Here is a 23,160-nt window from a genome sequence, read left to right on the forward strand (position 1 = left end):
CGTTTGAAGGCTATAAGGTTGTTCGTGGTAGGATATCGGCGAAATATCCCCCACGCTTTGTTTTGAGCCTTTTTTGCTGCTGTGCATTGTGAATTCCACCAAGGTTTGGGAAATGGTGGAAACCGGGCTGATGTTTTTGGGACAGCATTAGCAGCTGCGTGGACAATGATTTCTGTGATGTACGTTACTGCGTCATTGATAGGCTCCTGACTGACTGTACTGAGGTCAAAATTTGCCTGATGTTGGAAGGCATTCCAGTCAGCCTGATCAAACTTCCACCGTGGTAACCTAAAAGGAAGACACGGTCTCCCACTGTGTAACAAGGTTATCACAGGGAAGTGATCACTTCCGTATGGATTCTCCTCCACTTCCCAGGTGAGTGAAGGGAGTAGAGAAGGGGAGCAGATAGAGAGATCAATGGCAGAAAAAGTACGGGTAGGCATATGGAAGAAGGTGTTTGTTCCAGTATTTAGAAGGGAAAGGTCATTGTCATTGAGCATACGCTCTATGACTCGTCCCCTTCCGTTGATGTTAGCACTACCCCACAGGGTGTTATGTCCGTTAAAATCCCCGAGAAGTAAGAAAGGGGGAGGCAACTGCGTTACAAGATCATCAAGGTCTTCCTGGGAGATGTCAGTCCCAGGTGGCAAATAAATCGAGCAGACCGTTATTAAAAATCCCACTGTAAGGCGAATTGCAACAGCCTCTATGCTGGTTGTAATTAGCAAGGGCTGAACTGGGGTCTGATTACCCACAAGGATAGCCACTCCTCCATGAGCAGGACCATCCGCAATTCTATCCTTACGAAAGATTGTGATGTTATGCAGGGTGGGATCATCATTTGCCTTTAGATAAGTCTCCTGCAAGCAAAGGCAAACTGGCTCGTGCTTTTGCAGGAGGGCCTTGATGTCATCAGTATTTCGCCGGAATCCACGACAATTCCATTGTAGGAATTTAGCCATTATTTTGGCTTGGTGGGTCCATCAGGCGGCTTCCGAGGTGCTGAGGGCTTACTTTTATCAGTCTTGGCTTTGTCTTTTTTGGGGAAGAATGGACGATGTCCCGTGTCCATTTCTTCCTCCGCAAAGAGTTCCAAGACTGATTCATCCTGTACCTCCTTGTTCTCTACATCCATTCTTTCTGTTGTTACTTCAGGCTCTTTACCACTTGGTTTTGGTAGTGGTGGAGCACTAGGAGGTACGGATATAGGAGTGGCAACTGACTGTGTTTTTTTGGTGGGCTTTTGAGAACTCAATAAATAGCGTGCAATCGGGGTGAATGACTCTCTTGGTGGTATAGTCATCTCAGTTTGTGTCCCGATAGTGCTCTTAGCAGAAACCTTCTGGGCATATGAAGGTTTCCCGCTATTTACTGGTTGGATACGTTTTCTGGCCTCTGGGTAGGAAATATTCAGCTCTGTTTTTAGTTTTTGGATTTCTTTTTCGTCTTTCCACCGCTGGCATGCTCTTGAATAGGCGGGGTGCTCACCTTGGCAGTTAACACAGGCGGGTTTTGGAGCTGTACATTCCTTGCTCTCGTGGTCTTTAACACCACATCGAGCACAGGCAGGGTTACCACGACAAGATGTTTGTGAGTGGCCGTATTTTTGGCATCTAAAACACCGCAGTGGGTTTGGGATATAAATCCTCACTGGGCAGTTTAGATAACCTGCCTTGATGGAATTTGGAGGCCGTGGGGTGTTAAACGTGAGGATGAGAACTCGGGTAGGGACGAGATTCCCATCCTTCCGTATCGATATTCTCTTTACAGCTGTCACTCCTTGGTCTTTCAATTCAGAGCAGATCTCTTCTTCAGAAACATGAAGAAGGTCCCACTCTGATATGACACCACGTGAAGAATTTAGAGTTTTGTGAGGGGTTACGATGATAGGTATTCCCCCTATGGATGTAGCCTTTATGATTTTTTCCGCTTGCTTGGTGGTAGAAGCTTCGACCAAAAGGTCGCCAGAACGCAGTCTTTTTACAGATTTTGGTGAACCTGCCAACCCTTCTAATCCTTTCTGGATGAAGAAGGGTGACATCTTTCCAATGGACTGCTCTCCGGTGGAATGGAGAATGAGGAAAAGCGGTGTCACTAATGGTGGTGATTTATCCTCAGTTCTGGCTCGTTTTGCAGAGGTGTTATCTGCGTCATCATCTCGATTAGGTAGGGGCCTTGTTGGGGCCCCAGAAGAAAGGGGATTTGAATTACTCATGAGAGTAAAGAAAAATGTCTGATGCCTAAGTACCTCACCCACCACGGAGCCCTACGAGGGGGCGCCCACTCGTGAACTAGCAGGTACTGCGTACACGAATGGGACGCCGAGTTCGCTTAGAACACCATACCCACGTTACCAATAAGTCTTTATCCCGTCCCAGGACCATAGGGAGGGAGACTTATTGGAACGCAGTTGACCCTAGCAGTATAATACCACCCGCCGATTGATCCCAGTCGAGCCGGTCCGGGACCACCCGTCTCGTCGAAGCAGGGGCCAAAGTGGTGTATTAAGGCTGGGCCCCTCAACCACCAGGATCCCCCTTTCCGCTTCCACGGGTCGCGGCGCACGGCTGCACACGCCGGATTCCAATGATGTAACCCTGGAACCAAGGTATGGGCGTTGGATCCCAGTGATGCTAATCTGGAAAACCAGCAGCATCACTGGGAGGTCCCCTCACCACGTACAGGTGCCCACGTCGAGGGGTCCTTGTCCACTTTCTGTTCACCGTTTTCTTGAAAAAATTGTTCATTACTGACAATCCTAGAGATTCTAAAAATTCCACAAGTCTTTCACATCTTTCATTTCTTTCACCAATTCCAAAATTTCCTATAGTTCCCCTTTCTGCACTGTTTTGTCTCTTTCCAACCTTAGCATTGAAGTGCCCCATAATGATAGTGTAGTGGGTTTTCTGCTCATCTAGAAGACTCTCGACTTCGGTGTACATTTCTTCAACCTCTTCATCATCATGGCACGATGCTGGTGCATAAATCATTATAACCTTTAGCTTGTACCTCTTAAAAATCCTGAGTAGTAGTCTTGACACCTTTGGTGATGTACTGTTGAAATCCAAATGTTGTTTTTTTATATCTTTATGGAGCAGAAAGCCAACTCCACCTTCACTCCTTTTACTGTGTACAGCAGATTTCCACTTAATAAACTTATAAGTGATTCATTTCTTCATCTTGTTTCAGCCAAACCGATGATATTCCAATTCACATTTCCTAATTCGTTTTCCAGCTCTAATATCCTGCTTCACCAATGAACGATCTTATGTTGTAACAGGCCAAGTTCAGTTTCCTTGCATGGCAGCCTGGTCATACCCGGGTAAAATAATGGAGTCACTGGTTAAAGATGCATTGTAGGATCATCTAGACAAGACTGCAGCAATAATTCAGACACAGCATGGGTTTGTTAAGGGAAAGTCTTGTCTGACAAATTTGATTAGTTATTATGATGTGGTTACAAAGGAACTGGATGCAAAAAATAATTTTGATATCACATATTTGGATTTCAGGAAAGCTTTTGACACTGTTGCACATGGAAGACTATTGTACAAATTGGAGCAGAATGGTATTAAGGGTAAGTTGCTACAATGGATAAAAGGATGGTTAAGTGGGAGAAGACAGAGTGTTAAGTGGGTGGTAATCAATGGGTGCTGCTCTTCGTGGACTAATGTTATTAGTGGAGTCCCACAGGGTTTGGTGTTGGGTCCACTGTTGTTTTGTATATTTATCAATGATATTGATGAAGGTATATCAGGCTTAATGTCAAAGTTTGCAGATGATACAAAGGTTAGCAGGGTTGTTAATGACAGTGTGCTACTGCAACAGGATCTAAATAATTTGGGCAGATGGGCTAAGAAGTGGCAAATGAAGTTTAACCTTGACAAATGCAAAGTACTGCATATGGGTAGAAGTAACCCCAGAGAAACGTACCAACTGTGTGGTACTACACTTAAGGTGGTAGAAAATGAAAAAGACCTGGGAGTAATTGTGCAGTCAGATATGAAGTTTTCTGAGCAATGCAGAAAGGCTGCCAGGGCAGGTCATGGGGTTTTGTCAATGATATATAGGAATTTTGCTAGCAGGGAAAAGGAGGTGATTGTCCCTCTGTATAAGGCAATGGTCAGGCCACGCCTTTGAGTACTGCGTACAGGTCTGGAGACCTCATTTTAGGAAGGATGTAGATTTGCTTGAGCGTGTACATAGAAGGGCAATAAGATTGGTGAGGGGAATGAAGGGATCCTCTTACCAAGAGAGGCTTAAGTTCTACAAATTGCAGTGGCTGGAGACTAGGCACTTGCATGGTGATCTGACTGAGGTGTATAAGGCCTTGAATGGGTTGAGCACGCTGAATTCTGATGGGATCCTTCCACTTGTTCAGATTACGAACCTAAGGGGGCATAAATTCAAATTAAGAAAGGACAGATGTAGAATAGATGTGCGGAAATTTGCCTTTAGCCAGCGGGTGGTTAATTGCTGGAACAAACTTGCATCTGTCATTGTGGAAGTTGATAGGTTGAATAAATTTAAGGAGGAACTGGACAGGCATTTGGATTGAATGGTGTGATTTTTTTTTTTTTGGCTGATGCTGCATAAGCTCATACACTTGCTTTCTTGCATCACATGCCACTACTACTACTACTGCCCAGGGATTCTTAACACCCTCTGCTTCCACTCTGATCCTCTCGCTGCTGTAAGAGGGGGAGTGAAAGCTGCTGGGGACTGAGGGCCATTTGTTTTGTTGTGCTGTCATGTGCTGGAAGGTTTGGTATTTTCCTCCATGCTGACCAGGCGTCTTGAAGAGAACCACGAACCACTCTGCACGTTCATTGCCACCTAAGTGATGTAACAGGGCTTATCATCGAGAAGGTGTGCATGAGTGGATTTTAGGGAGGCAGGCCAACCGGACTTCTAAATCTTCTGAGATAGAAAGATATTGGATCCATCAGTGTTTTAGATTGAGTGTGTGATAACACACAGAATGCCTGTTCCCCTCTAAGCCCCTCTAAGATCTTCAGTACTGCATACATACAGGTCTGGAGGCCTCATTTTAGGATGTATATCTGATGGAACAGGTGTAGAGAAGGGTAATGAGATTAGTGAAGGGAACAAAAGGGTGTTCTTACCAAAAAAGGCTTCAGTTCTACAAATTGCAGAATCTGGAGTCCAGGCACCTGTGCAGTCATCTGATTGATATGTTAAGGCTTTCAATGGATTGAGCAAGCTCAATGCTGATGGGATTCTTCTACCTGCTCAGACTTCATGGATGAGGGGGCATAAATTCAAACTGAAGAAGGATGGTTGCAAGATAGATGTGTGGAGGTTTACCTTCAGCCAGTGGGTGGTTGATTGTTGGAATCAAACTGCTATCTGTTGTTGAAGTAGGTAGTTTGAGTATATTCAAGAAAGAACTAGAAAAATTATTGGAGGGATGGGCAGATCAGCATTAGCAAAGGCATATGATGCAAGAAAGCAAGCTTACACGGCATCAGCCAAAAAAAAAAAAAAAAAAACTTCCCATTTCACCCATCCATTCGAAATTCCAAATATTTGTCTACTTCTGCCCTGAATTTATTTAAGCTATCAACTTCCAGAACAACAGATGGAAGTTTGTTCCAGCAATAAACTACCTGCTGGCTAAAGGCAAATTTCCACACATCTATTCAACAACCGTCTTTCCTCAATTTCAGTTTATGCCCCCCCCCACAAGGGTTGTAATCTAAGAAAGAGGAAGAATCCCATCAGCATTTAGCCTGCTCAATCCATTCAAGGCCTTATACACCAATCAGATCGCCTCCCAGGTGCCCATTCTCCAGACACTGCAATTTGCAGAACTTAAGTCTTTCTTTGTAAGAGCACCCCTTTGTTCCCCTAGTCAGTCTTGTTGCCATTCTCTGTACTCATTCTAGCAACTCTACATCCTTCCTAAAATGAGGAAGGATGTAGAGTCCAGACCTGTATGCAGTGCTCAAGGTGTGGCCTGACCATCTGACCATAGCTTTATAAAAAAAAAAGGATAATCACCTCCTTATCCCTGCTCGCAAAATTCCTGTATATCCTTGACAAGACCCCATGACCTACTCTGGCAGCCTGTCTGCACTGCTCAGAAAACTTCATATCTGACTGCACAATTACCCCAGGTCTCTTTCATTCTCTACTAACCTGAGTGTAACACCATCCAGTTGGTACATTTCTCTGGGGTTACTGCTACCCATATGCAGTACTTTGCATTTGTCAATGTTAAACTGCAGTTGCCACTTCTCAGCCTATCTGCCTAACTTTTCCAGATCCTGTTGCAGCATACTGTCATTACTGTTAACAACCCTGACAACCTTTGTATCATCTGCAAGCTTTGACATTAAGTTTGATATACCTTCATTAATAAACAAAACAAATGGGCCCAACACCGAACACTAGGGGACACCACTAATAAAATTAGTCCACAAAGAGCAGTATCCATTGATTACGATGATGTGAGAAAAATTTTTTCTTGGCTGAAGTTTTATAATAGTGCTTTCTTATATCATATGCCACTACTACTACTAATAATAAAATAACTCAAACCGTATTAAGCAGGTACATGATATGTAGCATATTTTTACTCTCTCTACGTGAACTCTGCAGTTTTGGAAGTTTCTACACAGCCCGGCATTATTTTTACTTATTTCACCAGGCAGCCTAGCCTATCAATCAAAAAAAATGAATAGTTGAAATATAATGTTCAAAAATTACTTATTTTCAGGTTAATGTGGGCTAATATATAAAACAGCATAACAATAGTTAAAAGCTTTAATGATATTTCTTCCTGAATGAAAATATTCACAAAATCTTTCATACACATAACTGTCAACGTTTTTTTGTTCTTTTGTCAGTGTGCAGAGATGCAACATACAAAATGTTTGCAGAAATATCTCTTCTTGCTAAATAGATTCTTAAATAATTTAATTCTCTCTGTCCATTCTTCAAACCGTTATCCCTTTTTATCTGCTTTTTTTATCATTTAGTCCCATGTTGATAATAACTCCAAAAAACTTACTTTAGTTTATTTAATGAAACCTAAACCCAGTCACACCATATGGAAAAGTTAGAAACTATCTTATTTGGAAGAGTTCTTTTTTTGCTGCTCGATTTCATCATCAGAAAGGCCTTTACGAGATCTTGACAGCACATCTAAGTACTTCATTCTAACACAGAGTATAAGTTACTTTGTGACTTCTTTGCTCCACTGGAGAATTGCCTGGAGATCGGCATTTAGAGGTATGGTAGTGGATATTTAAGAAGTTGAAGCTATTTTTGCAAGGCAAGGTTTCACAAACTGGAAGGTTTGTGAAATGTTCTATTATCAGCAAAACTATGGATAGGATTTCCCATCAATGGAAGGTCATTAATACACAAGAGAAAAAGGATGGAAGGAAGAACTGAATTTTAGGGAACACCAACATTAGTTAAGAAGTTAGAAGATAGAGAGCCATCTACCATCACCTGTAGTGAGCAGTCAGAGAAAAAAACTGGATACTAAATTACAGAACACAGTTGGCAAATCATAACATAGAAGCTTTTTAGAAGACCCTTATGCCAAACACAATCAAGTGCCTTTGAAATGTAAAGAGCAACTGCTTGAGTTTCACCAGACATTTCCACTGAATTTGTACATAGCTTATGTTAATAATAATTAACATAAGCCAGTATATCACTAGTGGACCGATAATTTCCAAGTAGAAGGGAAAACACTGGTGGAATAAGAAAGTGTAAAAAGGTGACACAGAACAGGAATTAACTCAAGAGCACAGGTTTTGAGAACAAGTGAAGAAATAACATCAGGACTTGGTGCTTTCTTGCCATCAAGACTGTTCAAAATTCTTCCAACATCCTTTTGATGGAAGACATTCTGGTCTTCAAAATTCTTCCAACATCCTTTTGATAGAAGACATTCAAAGCTTTGGCAAGAGACCAGAATGCTCATCTATCATTTGGACAAGAAACAAGTTTTCCATCTTAGCTAGTTCAAAATCTAGTTTGGACTGATGACTGATTAATAACTGCTTTATAATTGTTATGAGCTTTGGTGAATGCAGAAAATGAACTTGGAGATTTAGATGCAAGCCAATTGCGATATGCAACATTCTTATCTTGAGCAGCCTTAGCACATTTATTGGAAAACTAAGGTTTACATAAAGGTTTAGATAAAGGTCCTTTATTGGAATAAAGGATTTTATTCCTACAAGAATAATTTAGATGACACAATCTAAGCAAATGTTGACATCAGAATATTTGAAAGAGTAATCTGAACAAGGAAAAGAAGAAATTTCAAAAATCATCCCATTTTGTATTCTTGTAATGGCAAACAACACCAGGTTGAGAATGGCCACGAGAGAAAGGCTCCATTACAGAAGAGACTATCCCCAAATTGTGATCTGAGGTGTCTAGATGACCACTCACCTCAACCATGTAATCAAAAGCATCGCTTGTGAGAAAAAGAGGAAAGTGTTGGCTGTGTCCTCAGAATTGTCTGGTATTCTGGTACGTAAATGAAAAATCTGTCTAAGGTCATTAGTAATTGCAAAAGCCTCAGCATCTTGACTAGCTGGTTCTGTGTGACTGGAAAACGGAAGCTAGCTGGAATTGCGAACATTAACCCAGGGGGCTCACATCTGGTGAGTATGGGCTTGGCACACCCAGGGTCCTGAGCTGGATATCATCATTTTTCTCTTTCATGGCGATTCCCTTCTACTTTTGACACACACACTCTCTCTCTCTCTTTCTCAGGGTAAGTCGGGAACTTTTTTTTTTTTCCTCGTGCAGCATAAGCCTCAGGCTTCCTTGCACCATATGGCTGTCAATAATAATAATAATTAAAATCGCCAATGAAAATTACCTCACTGTTAGGGAAGTTGGACTGGAGAAAGTCAAGTTTCAAAAATAGGAAATCAGAGTTCCAAGTGATTGGTGAGTTGGGAGAACAATAGAGGCAACAGATTAATTTGAGAATAGGGTAAAAAAATTTTTAAATCAGAGAAGATCAAAAAAGAGGAGATTTCAAATTAGTAAGTCTCTGACAGGGAACATTAGAGAGGACATTTTCATTAGCAGAGGCATATGATTCAATAAAGCAAGCTTATGCAGCATCAGCCAAAAAAAAAAAAAAAACCACTTCCATTTTACCCCTCCATTCATTCGAAATACCTGACCAGCTGAGCCTTAAATTTATTTAGGCTATCAACTTCCATAACAAGGGATGGAAGTCTGTTTCCACCAACCAAATACCCGCTGGCTAAAGGCAAATTTCCGCACATCTATCCTACATCTGTCTTTCCTCAATCTGAATTTATGCCCTCTCAGGTGATTATTCTGAGCAAGAGGAAAAATCCCATCAGCATTGAGCATGCTCAAACCATTCAAGGCTGTATACACCTCTATCAGATCACCTCGCCGGTGCCTAGTCTCCAGACACTGTAATTTGCAAAACTTAAGACTTTCTTCGTAAGAGCTTCTTAAGATTAGTGAATGGAGCCTTTGCTCCATTCACTAATCTTAATTTTCCTGGAACAGAAGTTAAACTCACAGGTCTATAATAACTTGTGTCAACCTTTGATTCTCCTTTGTGAATTGGGGTCACATTTGCACACACATCTCCAGTCTATGGGTACCTGCCCTGAGTCCAAAGAAGCTCTCATAATTATGGCTAAGGGTTTGCTTACTTCCATTGCTGCCTCCTTTAATATAACTGGATAGATCCCATCCACCCGAGGTGCCTTTTTTATGTTTATCCTCAACAATTTCTCCTCCACTTTCCTCTCAGTTATTACAAAATCATCTAGCTCACTGCCAGAGTTTACTTCACCTCTGGCATTTCCCTTCCTGAATAACTCCTCATGTGTGAATGTAGATGCAAAATACTCATTTAGTTTGTTAGCCACCTGAGCAGGTTCATGAACAGTTGAATCATCGATATCAAGTGGACCAATCTGATTCATCCCCTTCCTTCTAGAGGTTCCAAAGAAGCTCTCATAATTATGGCTAAGGGTTTGCTTACTTCCATTGCTGCCTCCTTTAATATAACTGGATAGATCCCATCCACCCGAGGTGCCTTTTTTATGTTTATCCTCAACAATTTCTCCTCCACTTTCCTCTCAGTTATTACAAAATCATCTAGCTCACTGCCAGAGTTTACTTCACCTCTGGCATTTCCCTTCCTGAATAACTCCTCATGTGTGGAATGTAGATGCAAAATACTCATTTAGTTTGTTAGCCACCTGAGCAGGTTCATGAACAGTTGAATCATCGATATCAAGTGGACCAATCTGATTCATCCCCTTCCTTCTAGAGTTTACATAAGTAAAGAATTCCTTGCTGTTTTTCTTTGCATCCTTTGCCAAAGATTTCTCGTAATCTGCCTTTGCCTGCCTAATCTCCTTTGTGACTTGGTTACAGACCAACTTATATCTATCATAGGCTTCCATGTCACCCATTAATTTACATGTATCCCATGCATTTTTCTTCTCTGCCATATGTCTCATTAGTTCATCTGACATCCATTTAGGCCTAAACCTTGAACAATATTTCTTAGTTGGTATGTAAGTCCTAGTAGCTTCCAAGATAAATTCTTTGAATGCTTCCCATTTTCAATTTGCTGTTGGTAACATCATCAGTTGGTCTCACTGTATAGAATTTAAATGCTGTCTCAGACCATCGTAGTTGACTTTACGCAAGCAAAAACCCTTCCCTTTACCCCTGATGGTAGTTACCTCTTTGAGTAAATCCCACTTCAGCACACTGTGATCACTGCCACCTAGTGGTTCCTTTATCTGCAGATTCTTAATGCATGAAGAATCGCTACTGATAATCAGATCAAGAGTACTACTCCCTCTAGTTGCCTCCCAAACATGCTGAAGTACAAAGCAATCATCCAATAAATCCACAAAAACCTTGCTAGTGTGCGAGTGACCAACCCACAAATTCCAGCCAATATCTGGGAAATTAAAATCCCCCATTATAAGACTCTCTGATTTACTGGCCCATTCTATTTCCCTGTACAGTTTCTTATTATACTCATCAGAGTCATTAGGCCTATAGCACACTCCTACTCTCAATTTTGATTTACCTATGCTTATGTCACACCAAACTGACTCGCCACTGAACTGTCCAGCAATGTTGACTGGCTTCACTTCCTTGGATTTTATGTGTTTCTTAACTAATAGCATAACCCCTCCTCCCTTCCTATCCTGTCTATCCTTTCTGTACACATGATACTCCCCAAATTCCAGTTCTGCATTCCTTATATCTGTGTGACACCACATCTCTGATATCCCAACAATATCTGCCTTTGATGTTTTGAGCAATACCTCAAATTCATCAAATTTATTTACGAAACCCTAACAAAACCCATGTGTTTACTTGTACCGCAATGACTCCCAGCAGTCTCTGAAATATCGTGCATCTTGTTTTCCAGGCGTCTGCTCATTCCAATAGAAGCAGTGCCAGAATCACTTTCACGTCCGCCAGTGGCTACTGTTAATCTATTAGTCCTTGTATCCTCCAAGCTAGCAGTTTTCCGACCCACCTAACACTGCCTCGATAGCATCAGCAAATATTCTTGCACCCTTTCTATTTAAGTGTATCCCATCCCTGTAGAAGGCAGTCCCTTCTGTTAACAAGTACAGACCAGGCTAAAAAAAATTCTACCCCTTGAGCCTTGCACAATCTTTCCAGGGCCGAATTGATCGACAAGGCTCTCATTATATACTCCCTCCTATCGTGTGTGGGCAGAATTGCAGACACTTTCAAATTCAACCCTAATTTATGACTTTTTTTCAACCGTGACCTGTACTTGTTAAGTAATTCCGCCAGTCTCCTACTCTTAATATCATTAGTGCCAACGTGTACAACTATATCACCTTTTGTGCCTTTAAAAGATGATATCCGCTCTACAACGTCATAAACCTTTGCCCTTGGTGGACATACCCTGGTCCTGTTCCACCTATCCTTTTGACAAACCATGTTCCCCGTTTACCTGACAATGGAGTCACCAACAACTACTAGTTCCTGTGGGACCAGCGCATTCTGCCTTGGGGGTTGTTGCTGTGTTGCATGATGGCCAACTGCAAGCTCTGGCATTGATGTGGGCAATTGAGTGCTTGATGGGCCCCTCAATTTAGATCCTTCGAGGGCATCCACCCTGTCCTTCAAGCTCTCATATAGGCCTATAAAAATGCTGAGTTGTCGCCTGATTTCCTTACACTCCTTACATCACGTGCACACACAAAGACATCCCCCATGACACTATCATGTCCCGTACCCAATTGCTCCACAAACATCATGCAAGCAGTGTATTTTAAAAGGCTGTGATTCAGAGGGCAACTTACATATTCATTATTTTTAGTCATTTGCCCCTGGGATGATTATTATTATTATTAGCCATACGGTGCAAGGAAGTCTGAGGCCTATGATAACACCAGCCAAAAAAATTTTCTGAGTCACTCAGAGAGAGAGAAAAGTAGAAGGGAATCACCAAGAAAGAGAAGAAGAATGATAATATCCAGCTCAGGACCCTGGGTGTGCCAAGCCCATATTCACCAGATGTGAGCCCCTCGGACTACTTCCAGAACCTTGGAGTTTGGCCTTCTAGCAAATATTGGTTTAATTATTTTAAACAAATTTAATTTAATAATTAAATTTATAAAGTGTTTAGGGCATAAGCCTCAAGCTATGGAAAAGTCTAGACTATGTATAAGTATAGTGCGAAAGCATCAATAATACATAGCCAAATCTGAATGAACAGATTATTAGCAAAGCGGCATTGTTTTAAGTTATATCTCATATTGTGAATATCTTCAGAACAATTTGCCATGATATTGTACTACTTTGAATAAGTAACGCTTCACCTGAGGAGAAGACTAATGTTACTTATTCTCAGATGGACACCACCACCCTTCATAACTGTTTTGCCATCATTGCATCACTTGGGTACCTACCCACCCACCAAAGAAGGGCCAAATAGCCCTGAAACGGTGCCGTCTGGGTGATGGTATCCATCTGAGAATAAGTAACATTAGTCTTCTCCTCAGGTGAAGCGTTACTTATTTGAAGTAGTGCAATATCATGGCAACTTGTTGTGAAGGTATTCACAATGTGAGATATAACTTAAAACGATGCTGCTTTGCTAATATTCTGTTCATTCAGATTTGGCTATGTATTATTGATGCTTTCGCACTATACTTATACATAGTCTAGACTTTTCCATAGCTTGAGGCTTACGCCCTAAATGCTTTATAGTCTGAATACATCATACACCATCAGGCATCTCTCATATTGTGGAGTAATACTTCATAACTGTTTTGCCTTCATTTCATCACTTGGTTACCTACCACCCACAGAAGATGGACCAAATAGCCCTGAAACGGCACCAGGGGAGCCTGATGATGTCCGGAGTTTCCAAGAATAGGTAACAACAGCCTTCTCCACTGGGGAAGCGTTGCCTATTCGAGGAGTTTGAGTTTTTGAGTGGTGTGAGTTGAAGGAGTTACTGTCCCTTTCATTCTTCTACACCATTTCTTTTCCTCTTCCACTCCTACTATTACTTTCCCTCTAACTTTTTGCTTTTCTAAGTCTAATAGGGACAACGGGATAGTCGAATTATTATCCCACACAAATACAAAATAGCCCTGAAACGGCACCAGGGGGAGCCTGATGATGTCCGGAGTTTCCAAGAATAGGTAACAAGTCTTCCCCACTGGGGAAGCATTGCCTATTCAAGGAGTTTTTGAGTGGTGTGAGTTGAAGGAGTTATTGTCCCTTTCATTCCTCTACTCCGTTTCTTTTCCTCTTCCACTCCTACTATTACTTTCCCCCTACCTTTTTGCTTTTCTAAGTCTAATAGGGACAAGTGGATAGTCGAGTTATTATCCCACACAAATACAAAATAGCCCTGAAACTCGGGTACCTACCCACCCACCGAAGAAGAGCCAAACAGCCCTGAAACGGCACCAGGGGGAGCCTGATGATGTCCGGAGTTTCCAAGAATAGGTAACAACAACCTTCTCCACTGGGGAAGCATTGCCTATTCGAGGAGTTTGAGTTTTTGAGTGGTGTGAGTTGAAGGAGTTACTGACCATTTCTTTTCCTCTTCCACTCCTACTATTACTTTCCCTCTACCTTTTTGCTTTTCTAAGTCTAATAGGGACAACTGGATAGTCGAGTTATTATCCCACACAAATACAAAATAGCCCTGGAACAGTTCCGACTGGGTGGTGGTATCCATCTGAGAATAAGTAACATTAGTCTTCTCCTCAGGTGAAGCGTTACTTATTCGAAGTAGTACAATATCATGGCAACTTGTTCTGAAGATATTCACAATATGAGATATAACTTAAAACGATGCCGCTTTGCTAATATTCTGTTCATTCAGATTTGGCTATGTATTATTGATGCTTTTGCACTATACTTATACATAATTAAATTTATTTAATTATATTACAAAAAAAAAAGATGATTACTAGACACTTGAATTTTAATTTTCTAATAAAAACAATTATCCGAATTAATATTATTTAAGGTATACAGACACAAATTTGTTGCCAAGAATTATATCCTTTGCAGTAATACTTACAGGGACGTGTCCAACATCTACGCTTTCGCCTTGGCCGCAATGATTTATCACAATGTTTATTTGGTATGCGTTTACCCTGCAAATTATAACAATGAAGTCTTCTTTTCTGTTTTCCTCTACCACATGCTTCAGAACACTAAATAAAAACAAGGTTAGAATTGATTACTGATGAAAATGCAGAATATGTATTGGTTGTAAATTGAATAGTCATAATATCAAATACTAAATGAACCAGCTCTATTTAGGGTTTTTAAAAATGAATGTATGAATTATTGTGTTTTGAAAATTCAAATGAATTTTACTGTGTTATTCAACTGTCTCTTATACCACCTTGTAGGTTTAACTCCGTATATAAAGTCTGAGGATTTGATTATTTTGGCATATAAAAGATATGACATGCATCTATCTTATTATACATTTAGCCCCCCCCCCCTTTTTTTTTGTAAACAGAGCAAAAAGAGTGAGAAATGCAGTATTAACACAGTTCAGCTTTAATAACAGAAATCAGCTATACTTCTCAGGCACTCCATTAATGCATATAAGTTTTATTGATGCTAATAATATATCTTAATATTTATGTTGATCAATTTAAGCCTGCCTCTCTAAACCTCCCCCATCTCTATGGCTCTTCAGTGCTTTTTAATTGTTTGTAAGCTACAAGGTCTTCCAAGAATAGGAAGCTTTCTCCTATTATCCGTTTTAGTTACTTCAAAGCAAGATAATGATTTGTCATTAGACATCAACTGATTCCCATAGAATGCAATGATACCACCTAAACAGTATAAAAAGTCATGTTAATATTATTTAGCAACTGAAGACAGCATAGGACAGTATGCAAAGAATCTAATGATTAAGTCTGGACCACAGAAAGGCAAAGAGATGCCTTCCATTTAAAATCTTCTCCAGAATATTCACTATGATGTGATTACAAAGGAACTGGATGCAAAAAATAATTTTGATATCATATATTTGGATTTCAGGAAAGCATTTGACACTGTTGCGCATAGAAGACTATTTTACAAATTGGAGCAGAATGGTATTAAGGGTAAGTTGCTACAAGGGATAAAAGGATGGTTAAGTGGGAGAAGACAGAGGGTGGTAATCAATGGGTGCTGCTCTTCGTGGACTAATGTTATTAGTGGAGTCCCACAGGGTTCAGTGTTGGGTCCACTGTTGTTTTGTATATTTATCAATGATATTGATGAAGGTATATCAGGCTTAGTGTCAAAGTTTGGCAGGGTTGTTAATGACAGTAATGGCAGTGTGCTACTGCAACAGGATCTAGATAATTTGGGCAGATGGGCTAAGAAGTGGCAACTGAAGTTTAACCTTGACAAATGCAAAGTACTGCATATGGGTAGAAGTAAGCCGAGAGAAAAGTACCAACTGTGTGGTACTACACTTAAGGTGGTAGAAAATGAAACAGACCTGGGAGTAATTGTCAGATATGAAGTTTTCTGAGCAATGCAGACAGGCTGCCAGGGCAGGTCATGGGGTTTTGTCAATGATATATAGGAATTTTGCTAGCAGGGAAAAGGAGGTGATTGTCCCTCTGTATAAGACAATGGTCAGGCCACACCTTGAGTACTGTGTACAGGTCTGGAGGCCTCATTTTAGGAAGGATGTAGATTTGCTTAAGTGTGTACAGAGAAGGGCAATAAGATTGGTGAGGGGAATGAAGGGATCCTCTTACCAAGAGAGGCTTAAGTTCTGCAAATTGCAGTGGCTGGAGATTAGGCACCTGCGTGGTGAGCTGATTGAGATGTATAAGGCCTTGAATGGGTTGAGCATGCTGAATTCTGATGGGATCCTTCCACTTGTTCATATTATGAACCTTATGAGATCCACACAATCTTTGAGGAAAGGTGCCTTTGGACTGTTGACCTCTAATAATATTTGCTAGTATTTCCAGTTGTCAGTTCCATATGAAATCAAGGAAGTGACACCTTTTCATCCCAGTAAAAATTAATCAATTAAGAAGAGAATGCATTTGTCACATTTATTTGCTAACTTGACTGAAGGCTTTGCAGAACTACTCATATGTCATTTGTAAGTACCCACAAACAAGAAAATGCTTACTTCTCTCCTCTGTTCATTTTGTTGAGTCTCCTCAAAACACATGAAGAGCTCTGTGTTCATTTTGTCACCACTGAGGGGTAAGTACCTAGATATGGTTACTTTTAAGATTAACACAGCACTAAGGCTTTTCACCACTTTTGACTGCAACAGAATTCATCATCATGAACTTTAAGTCTGGCAGAAATCTCACTCATTTTTATATTTTTGTTTTGATATAATCTTCATAATAATGTGCTGCAGAACAAAACTTGGCCTTTCGCTTTCCAAAATGGCACAGAGTACTGATTAAACTAATGTTCCTACTATAATTAATGGTTATCCTTCTACTTGATGATATCAACATACTTCTCATCTCGCTTTCTTAACCCTTTCACATGCAAGTTCATCAAATGTGTGTGGGCTCCTGACAGTGAGTTTCCAATAGTAATGGGCTATGTGGAGCTAGTTTTTTTTTTTTTTTTTTAGTAATTTTTCAAAAATGAAAACTTTGTATATATATGTGTTAAAATAATAATTTCACAATTACAGGTGCATCATTTAAAGTGACCTTCTTATGTAGACCTACATACACATTTCTCAAAGTCCACATGTGAAAACTGTAGACCTATGTACACTCATGACAGTTAATAAGTAGGTAAAAAAAAATTCATTTACATTTTAACCAAGTATATTTTGTGAGCAATACTTACTTGCAGCCAAGGTCCTGCCTTCCACACAGCACCACTTTCACATTTACCTAAATTACATGATCGTATTTCAGCTGGCTTTTCTGTTATATTACACCACTGAGTCTCATTATTTGTGGGAGGGGGAAGGGGTTCTACTTCCATCCATCTATAAGCATTAACAAAGTGACAAGAGACTTGTCGGACTTCAGAACCTTTTCCACAAGACTTTGAGCACTAGCAGCGAAAAGAATATACAGATACACATATGAATGAAAAAATGAATAACACAAATAACACATATGAAATTAAAAAAATAAATTTGTTGCATTTACAGCAGAAATACATAATTTATAAAGAAAACAGACTGTTTTAACCTGGCAGTGGTGGTACACCCATTTGTAGCAAAAAAAAAGGGTTTTTTTTTTGCAAAACGTTTTGGATTTTCTGAATTCCTCTTGAACAATGCCAATATTTCATATTTTCATAATAAATTGCAATATGGGTAGCAGTAATCCTAATTAATGTACCAACTGTGTTGCCTCAGGGTAGTGGAAAATGAAAAAGACTTTCGGTAATTGGGCAGTCAGATATGAAGTTCTGAAAACAATGCAGACAGGTGGCCAGGACAGATCATGGGTTTTGTCAATGTTATGCAGGAACTTTGCTAGCAGGATTAAGGATGTGATTATCTGATTGTACAAGGCAATGATGAGGCCACATCTTGACTACTGCATACAGGTATGGGGGCCTAATTTTTACAAGGGATGCAGATCCCTCGATTAACAAGATTGGTGAGGGAAATGTTATTGTTATTTTTTGGTTTTTAGGAGCATTAGCAACTAAGGCCATATTGCTCCGGGGATATGCGGTGGTCATTCCCTGACCTTTCCGCATCCTCCGTATTTGGTGGTCACGGGCTCGAACCCCGGTCTAATCAAGAAGTGTGTGCTATGCACTGCTGCTCCTGCCTGCCTGGCTATGGAGGTGCCCTGAGGGGAATGAAGGGGTCCTCTTACCAAGAGAGGCTTAAGTTCTGCAAATTGCAGCGGCTGGAGACTAGGCATCTGCGAGGTGTTCTGATTGAGGTGTATAAGGCCTTGAATGGGTTGAGCATTCCACTTGCTGAGATTACGAACCTAAGGAAGCATAAATTCAAATTGAGGAAAGACAGTTGTAGAACAGATGTGCAGAAATTTGCCTTTAGCCAGCGGGGTGGTTAATTGCTGGAACATACTTCCATCTGTCGTTGCGGAAGTTGATAAGTTAAATAAATTCGAGGAGGAACTGGGCAAACATTTAGAGGGAATGGTTGTGTGAATTTTTTTTTTGCTGATGCTACATAAGCTCATACACTTACTTTCTTGCATCACATGCCACTATTACTATCTGCTAGAACGGGTGCAGAGAAAGGCAATAAGATTGGTGAAGGGAACGAAAAGGTGGACTTACCAAAAATGGCTTTAGTTGTACAAACTGAAGTGTCTGGAGTCACTTGTGAGGTGATCTGATCGAGGATTTAAGGCTTTAAATGGATTCAGTAAGCTCAATGCTGATGGAATTCTTCCTCTCGCTCAGAATACATAAGGAATCAAATTCAAATTGAGGAAGGATGGTTACAAGATAGATGTGTGGAGTTTTGTTTTCAGCCAGCAGGTGGTTGATTTGTGGGACAAACTGCCATCTGTTATTGTGAAAGTTGGTAGTTTGAATAAATTCAAGGAAGAACTAGACAAATTATTGGAGGAAATAAACAGATGTGGGAAGAGTTTTGGCTGACACTTTATAAACTTCCTTTTTTGCACCATATGTCACTATTTATATTTATTATATCTAACATTTTAAGTTCTAAAAAAAAATTAATAATACAAAAAAAATATTAATTTTACTAAAATTACAAAAAAGATATTATGCATTATACAATTAGAACCATTAGTACTTGGTCTCTTCCATTTTCCAATTTAAAAGACCTAGGTGTGTGAAATTTTAACCTGCACATGTACATATATTTCTGCTTATTATGCATATAAATATTATTAAAAAATTAAAAAAAAAAAAAAAAAACAATGTATATTCCATAACATCAGTTGCTTCCATTTTCAGGCTTATTTCAAATCTGGTGCCTTTCAGAGCATGCAAAAGTGGAAACTGTATATGTATGCTGCTTCCTACAGAGTAGCAGCCACTTTGAGAGAAAACTGGGTTTTGTGTTACTGTCTTTATGTTGTGAAAAATAATAACCCTTTCAAAAACAACTGCAGTAAGAAAGATGTTTATTGACCTAGTGGAAGAGGAAAAACAAGTAACCTAAAACATTAAACAAACACAACATCAGTGCTTGTCAAGCAAAATCCAAACAGTTGAAAAAAAAGATGGCGGGACACCTGACAGGTTTTCTCATACCTAATTTACATACAAAAACCATAAGAAAATCATTTCAGAGACTATTACTGTTAAAGTTGGTTTGATTTCATTTTATTGGCACATTAGCAACTCAGGCTCTAATGCACCAAAATCAGGTCATATAAAACAAAACTTTCAGTGACTTAACAAATTAGGTCACTATGTCAAGGTATAATAACATACGAGAATAAAAAGGCATAAAATATACAACAATAAAGAAATAAAAAGTAAACTTTAAATGTGAGTAAAAAAGGTTTATTGATTTTAAATAGCTAAAAACAGCTGGCATATGGTCATTATTATTATTAGCCATATGGTGAGTGTATAAGGCTCAGCAGATAACTAAAAGTGGTAAAATATTAATCATGTTCATGTCTAAAACATGGACACTCAATTAAAATGTGACGAATGGTTAAAAAAAGGTGTCACAGTTCTCACACATAGGCGAGTCAACTACTCTCAGCAGGAATGCATGTATAAGATGACTATGTCCTATGTGCAGGCAAGCAAGAACAACTTCCTCTCTATGGCTCCTGCATAGACTAGACTGCCAGTGTTGGATTACAGGCTTTATCTGATACAGCTTGTTCATAACCTGCCCATGCCAAGATTACTGCCATTGAGAGAGTAATGTAGAGTGTATTAACTGTCTGTAGTCTGTATAAGGGAATAACAGGCTATGACTGGTCTGGAGTTCTGGTGATCTGGCCACTGCACTCGCCAGTTCATCATCCCAGATCACAAAGTGGCTTGGAATCTAGCATAAACAAATTTCGAATGAACACTCAGAAAGAGAATGTAACATCTGCTGGATCTGAGTCAGGAATAGATAAGGATTATAGTTAATCCCCAATAAAGTCTGTAGTATACTTAAAGAGTCAGTACTTGTGGGTTTTAATGTGGTCCAAGGCTAATTCTATAGCATACAACTCAGCTGTGTATATGCTGTATCCATGGGGAATGTACCTTGCATTTGTCAATGTTAAACATTCAGCTTTCTCAATCCATTCAAGGCCTTAAAACACCTCACTCAGATTATCCGGCAGGTGCCTAGTCTCTAGAAGATGCAATTTGCAGAACTGAAGCCTTTCTAGGAAACAGCACCCTTTTGTTCCCTTCACCAATCTGGCTGCACTTCTCTGCACCTGTTCGAGCAGATCTATATCCTTCCTAAATTCAAGTTTCTGGACCTGTATAAAACAGTAAAGATGAGGGCCTAACCATGGCCTTGCACAAAGGGAATCCTCTCCTTATCCCTGCAAAACAAAGTTTCTGTATACCATTGACAAAATGCCATGAACTGTTTTGACAGCATGTCTGCCCTGCTCAGAGCATTTCATATCTGACTAAAAAATTACTCCCAGGTCTTTTTCATTTTCGACTAATCTGCATGTAGTACCACACAGTTGATAAGTTACTATGGGATTACTGCTACCCATATGCAGTATGGGTAGCACTATTTGTCATATATATTCAAGTGCATCAGAGAGAGAAAGAGAGAGAGATTAGGGAATTTTGCATCTAGAAGGTGGTGTCTGTAGGAATGCAGAACATAGTACCCCTTTTCAATATAAAGCTAAGTTCACACAGCAAGTACCATTTTTAAAATGTATACCCATATTTTGGGAGGTCTGGGTGTTACTGCAGGAGAAATAAAAATGAAAAACAAACAGATGAAGTACTATATACACTTTCCATATATTGTAAGGAATTTAATATATAGGTTAACTTTACCTCTGACCATGAAGTTGTTTTCCAGGTATAAGGACAAGGAGCTTGTCTACACCTACGGACACTACGAGGTTTGTTGTATGATCTGCAGAATTTATCAGGAACAGATGTATTCAAATGACCATCAAAACAATACACAGTTCGATGTTTGCGTCCTCTTCCACAGGAAGCACTGCACTATGTGGAAATCAATTATTAGTAAAATTAAAAAAGTTAAAATGAAGCATAAAATTTAAACAGCAAACAAAAGAAAATCTCTTTTAAATTTCACAATGTTTCAATGAAATTACTACAGGAACTGTACAGCATACAGGGAAAAAATTTTTTTTAGCATAGCCAGCCTTACTTGATAGAGGGAGGAAGAGATGCCTCTGCTCCTCCTTCTTTGCTACTGTCACAGAGGAGGACTTAAGGGTTCAGAATAATTGTTAAATGGGTGGGGAGGTAGTGTTGAGTCACTGAAAAGATGAGAGTTAGTGAGACAAACCTGAAGTTATACATGCATCCTCTTTGAGAGGACTTGCATACCATCATGAAATAAAATACACGTGAAACTAGGCACAATAACTTCCAAAAGTTTCAAGTCATAGGAATAGACATATTTAGTAGCTACAAGGCATTGTGACAAAATTTTATCACCATGGTACAAAAGTTTGTATCATAGTAAAAAAATTAAATAAGACACAGAATTTAATCTGTCCAGGTAATAATACAAGGAATGGTGTAAACAAAAGAATGAATTTAAGCTACTGATCAGGCTGCTGTTGGTTTTTAAGAGCATTAGCAACTAAGGTCATATTGCTCCGGGATATGCGGTGGTCATTCCCTCACCTTTCCGCATCATCCGTATTTGGTGGTGACGGGCTCGAACCCCGGTCTAATCAAGAAGCGTGTGCTACGCACTGCTGCTCCTTCCCACCTGGCTACGGAGGCGCCACTGATCAGGCAGCAACCAATGCTGATATTTTAACACTAACAGAGATATGGTGCCATTCTGAAATAAAAGGAAAATAATTTCGTTATGATGAATGCAATATGTTCAAGAGAGATGGGGGTTTATGCTTCTTACCAGAAGCTTCTTGAAATTTTTTTTTTTTTTTTTTTTAAGTTCTGGTTTGTTGTTTAATGGCACACTGGTGGCTGAGGCCATAACGGGACAAGTCAAGATAGAGTAAAAAATATAAATAAATAAAATAAATATTTTTTTTGGTAGCCTATAAACACGCAACAACATCGAAACTGTAAATATGATATACTAAGGTATAAATTAAAGTTAATACCAAAATATAAAAATATAAATTTAAATATTTAAAAATTAATTGAGTATAGAAATTTAAAAACATCAGACATTGTCTGTCACCTAAAACTCGACTGAGTGTTCAGTAATATTATTATTAAAAGTAGTAAGGAATAAGTGCCATGCTTCTATAAAAACAGGACATTCTATAAAAAGGTGACAAACAGTTAAAATAGTATCACATGCCTCACACATAGGTGGGTCATCTGCCCTCAGCAAAAAGGAATGTGTCAGATAACTGTGACCTATGCAGAGCTGAGCAAGAACAACTTCCTCTCTCTGGACCCGCACAGACCAGACTGCCATTGCTTGAATACAAGCTTAATACGGGGTAATTTATTTGTGACCTGTTGTTGTTTTTATTTGGTTTTTAGGAGCAT

The 23,160-nt window shown here is 39.7% G+C and overlaps 1 protein-coding gene across 1 annotated transcript in view; it reads right to left on the bottom strand.

The window, feature by feature from the left end:
- Nucleotides 1–23,160, bottom strand: part of LOC150090379 (A disintegrin and metalloproteinase with thrombospondin motifs 9-like) — a 514,590-nt gene that overhangs the window by 64,932 nt on the left and 426,498 nt on the right. Inside the window, exons 29-31 of the mRNA XM_090369090.1 lie at nucleotides 21,487–21,660; nucleotides 17,374–17,586; nucleotides 14,606–14,741 (exon numbers count right to left, since the gene is read on the bottom strand). Of these exons, the coding sequence (XP_090225216.1) occupies nucleotides 14,606–14,741; nucleotides 17,374–17,586; nucleotides 21,487–21,660 (523 nt within the window). The remainder of the gene's footprint in view (nucleotides 1–14,605; nucleotides 14,742–17,373; nucleotides 17,587–21,486; nucleotides 21,661–23,160) is intronic.

This window comes from Mastigoproctus giganteus, chromosome 2 (assembly GCF_048544385.1).
Source record: "Mastigoproctus giganteus isolate SK-2022 chromosome 2, ASM4854438v1, whole genome shotgun sequence".
NCBI classification, from domain to species: domain Eukaryota; kingdom Metazoa; phylum Arthropoda; class Arachnida; order Uropygi; family Thelyphonidae; genus Mastigoproctus; species Mastigoproctus giganteus.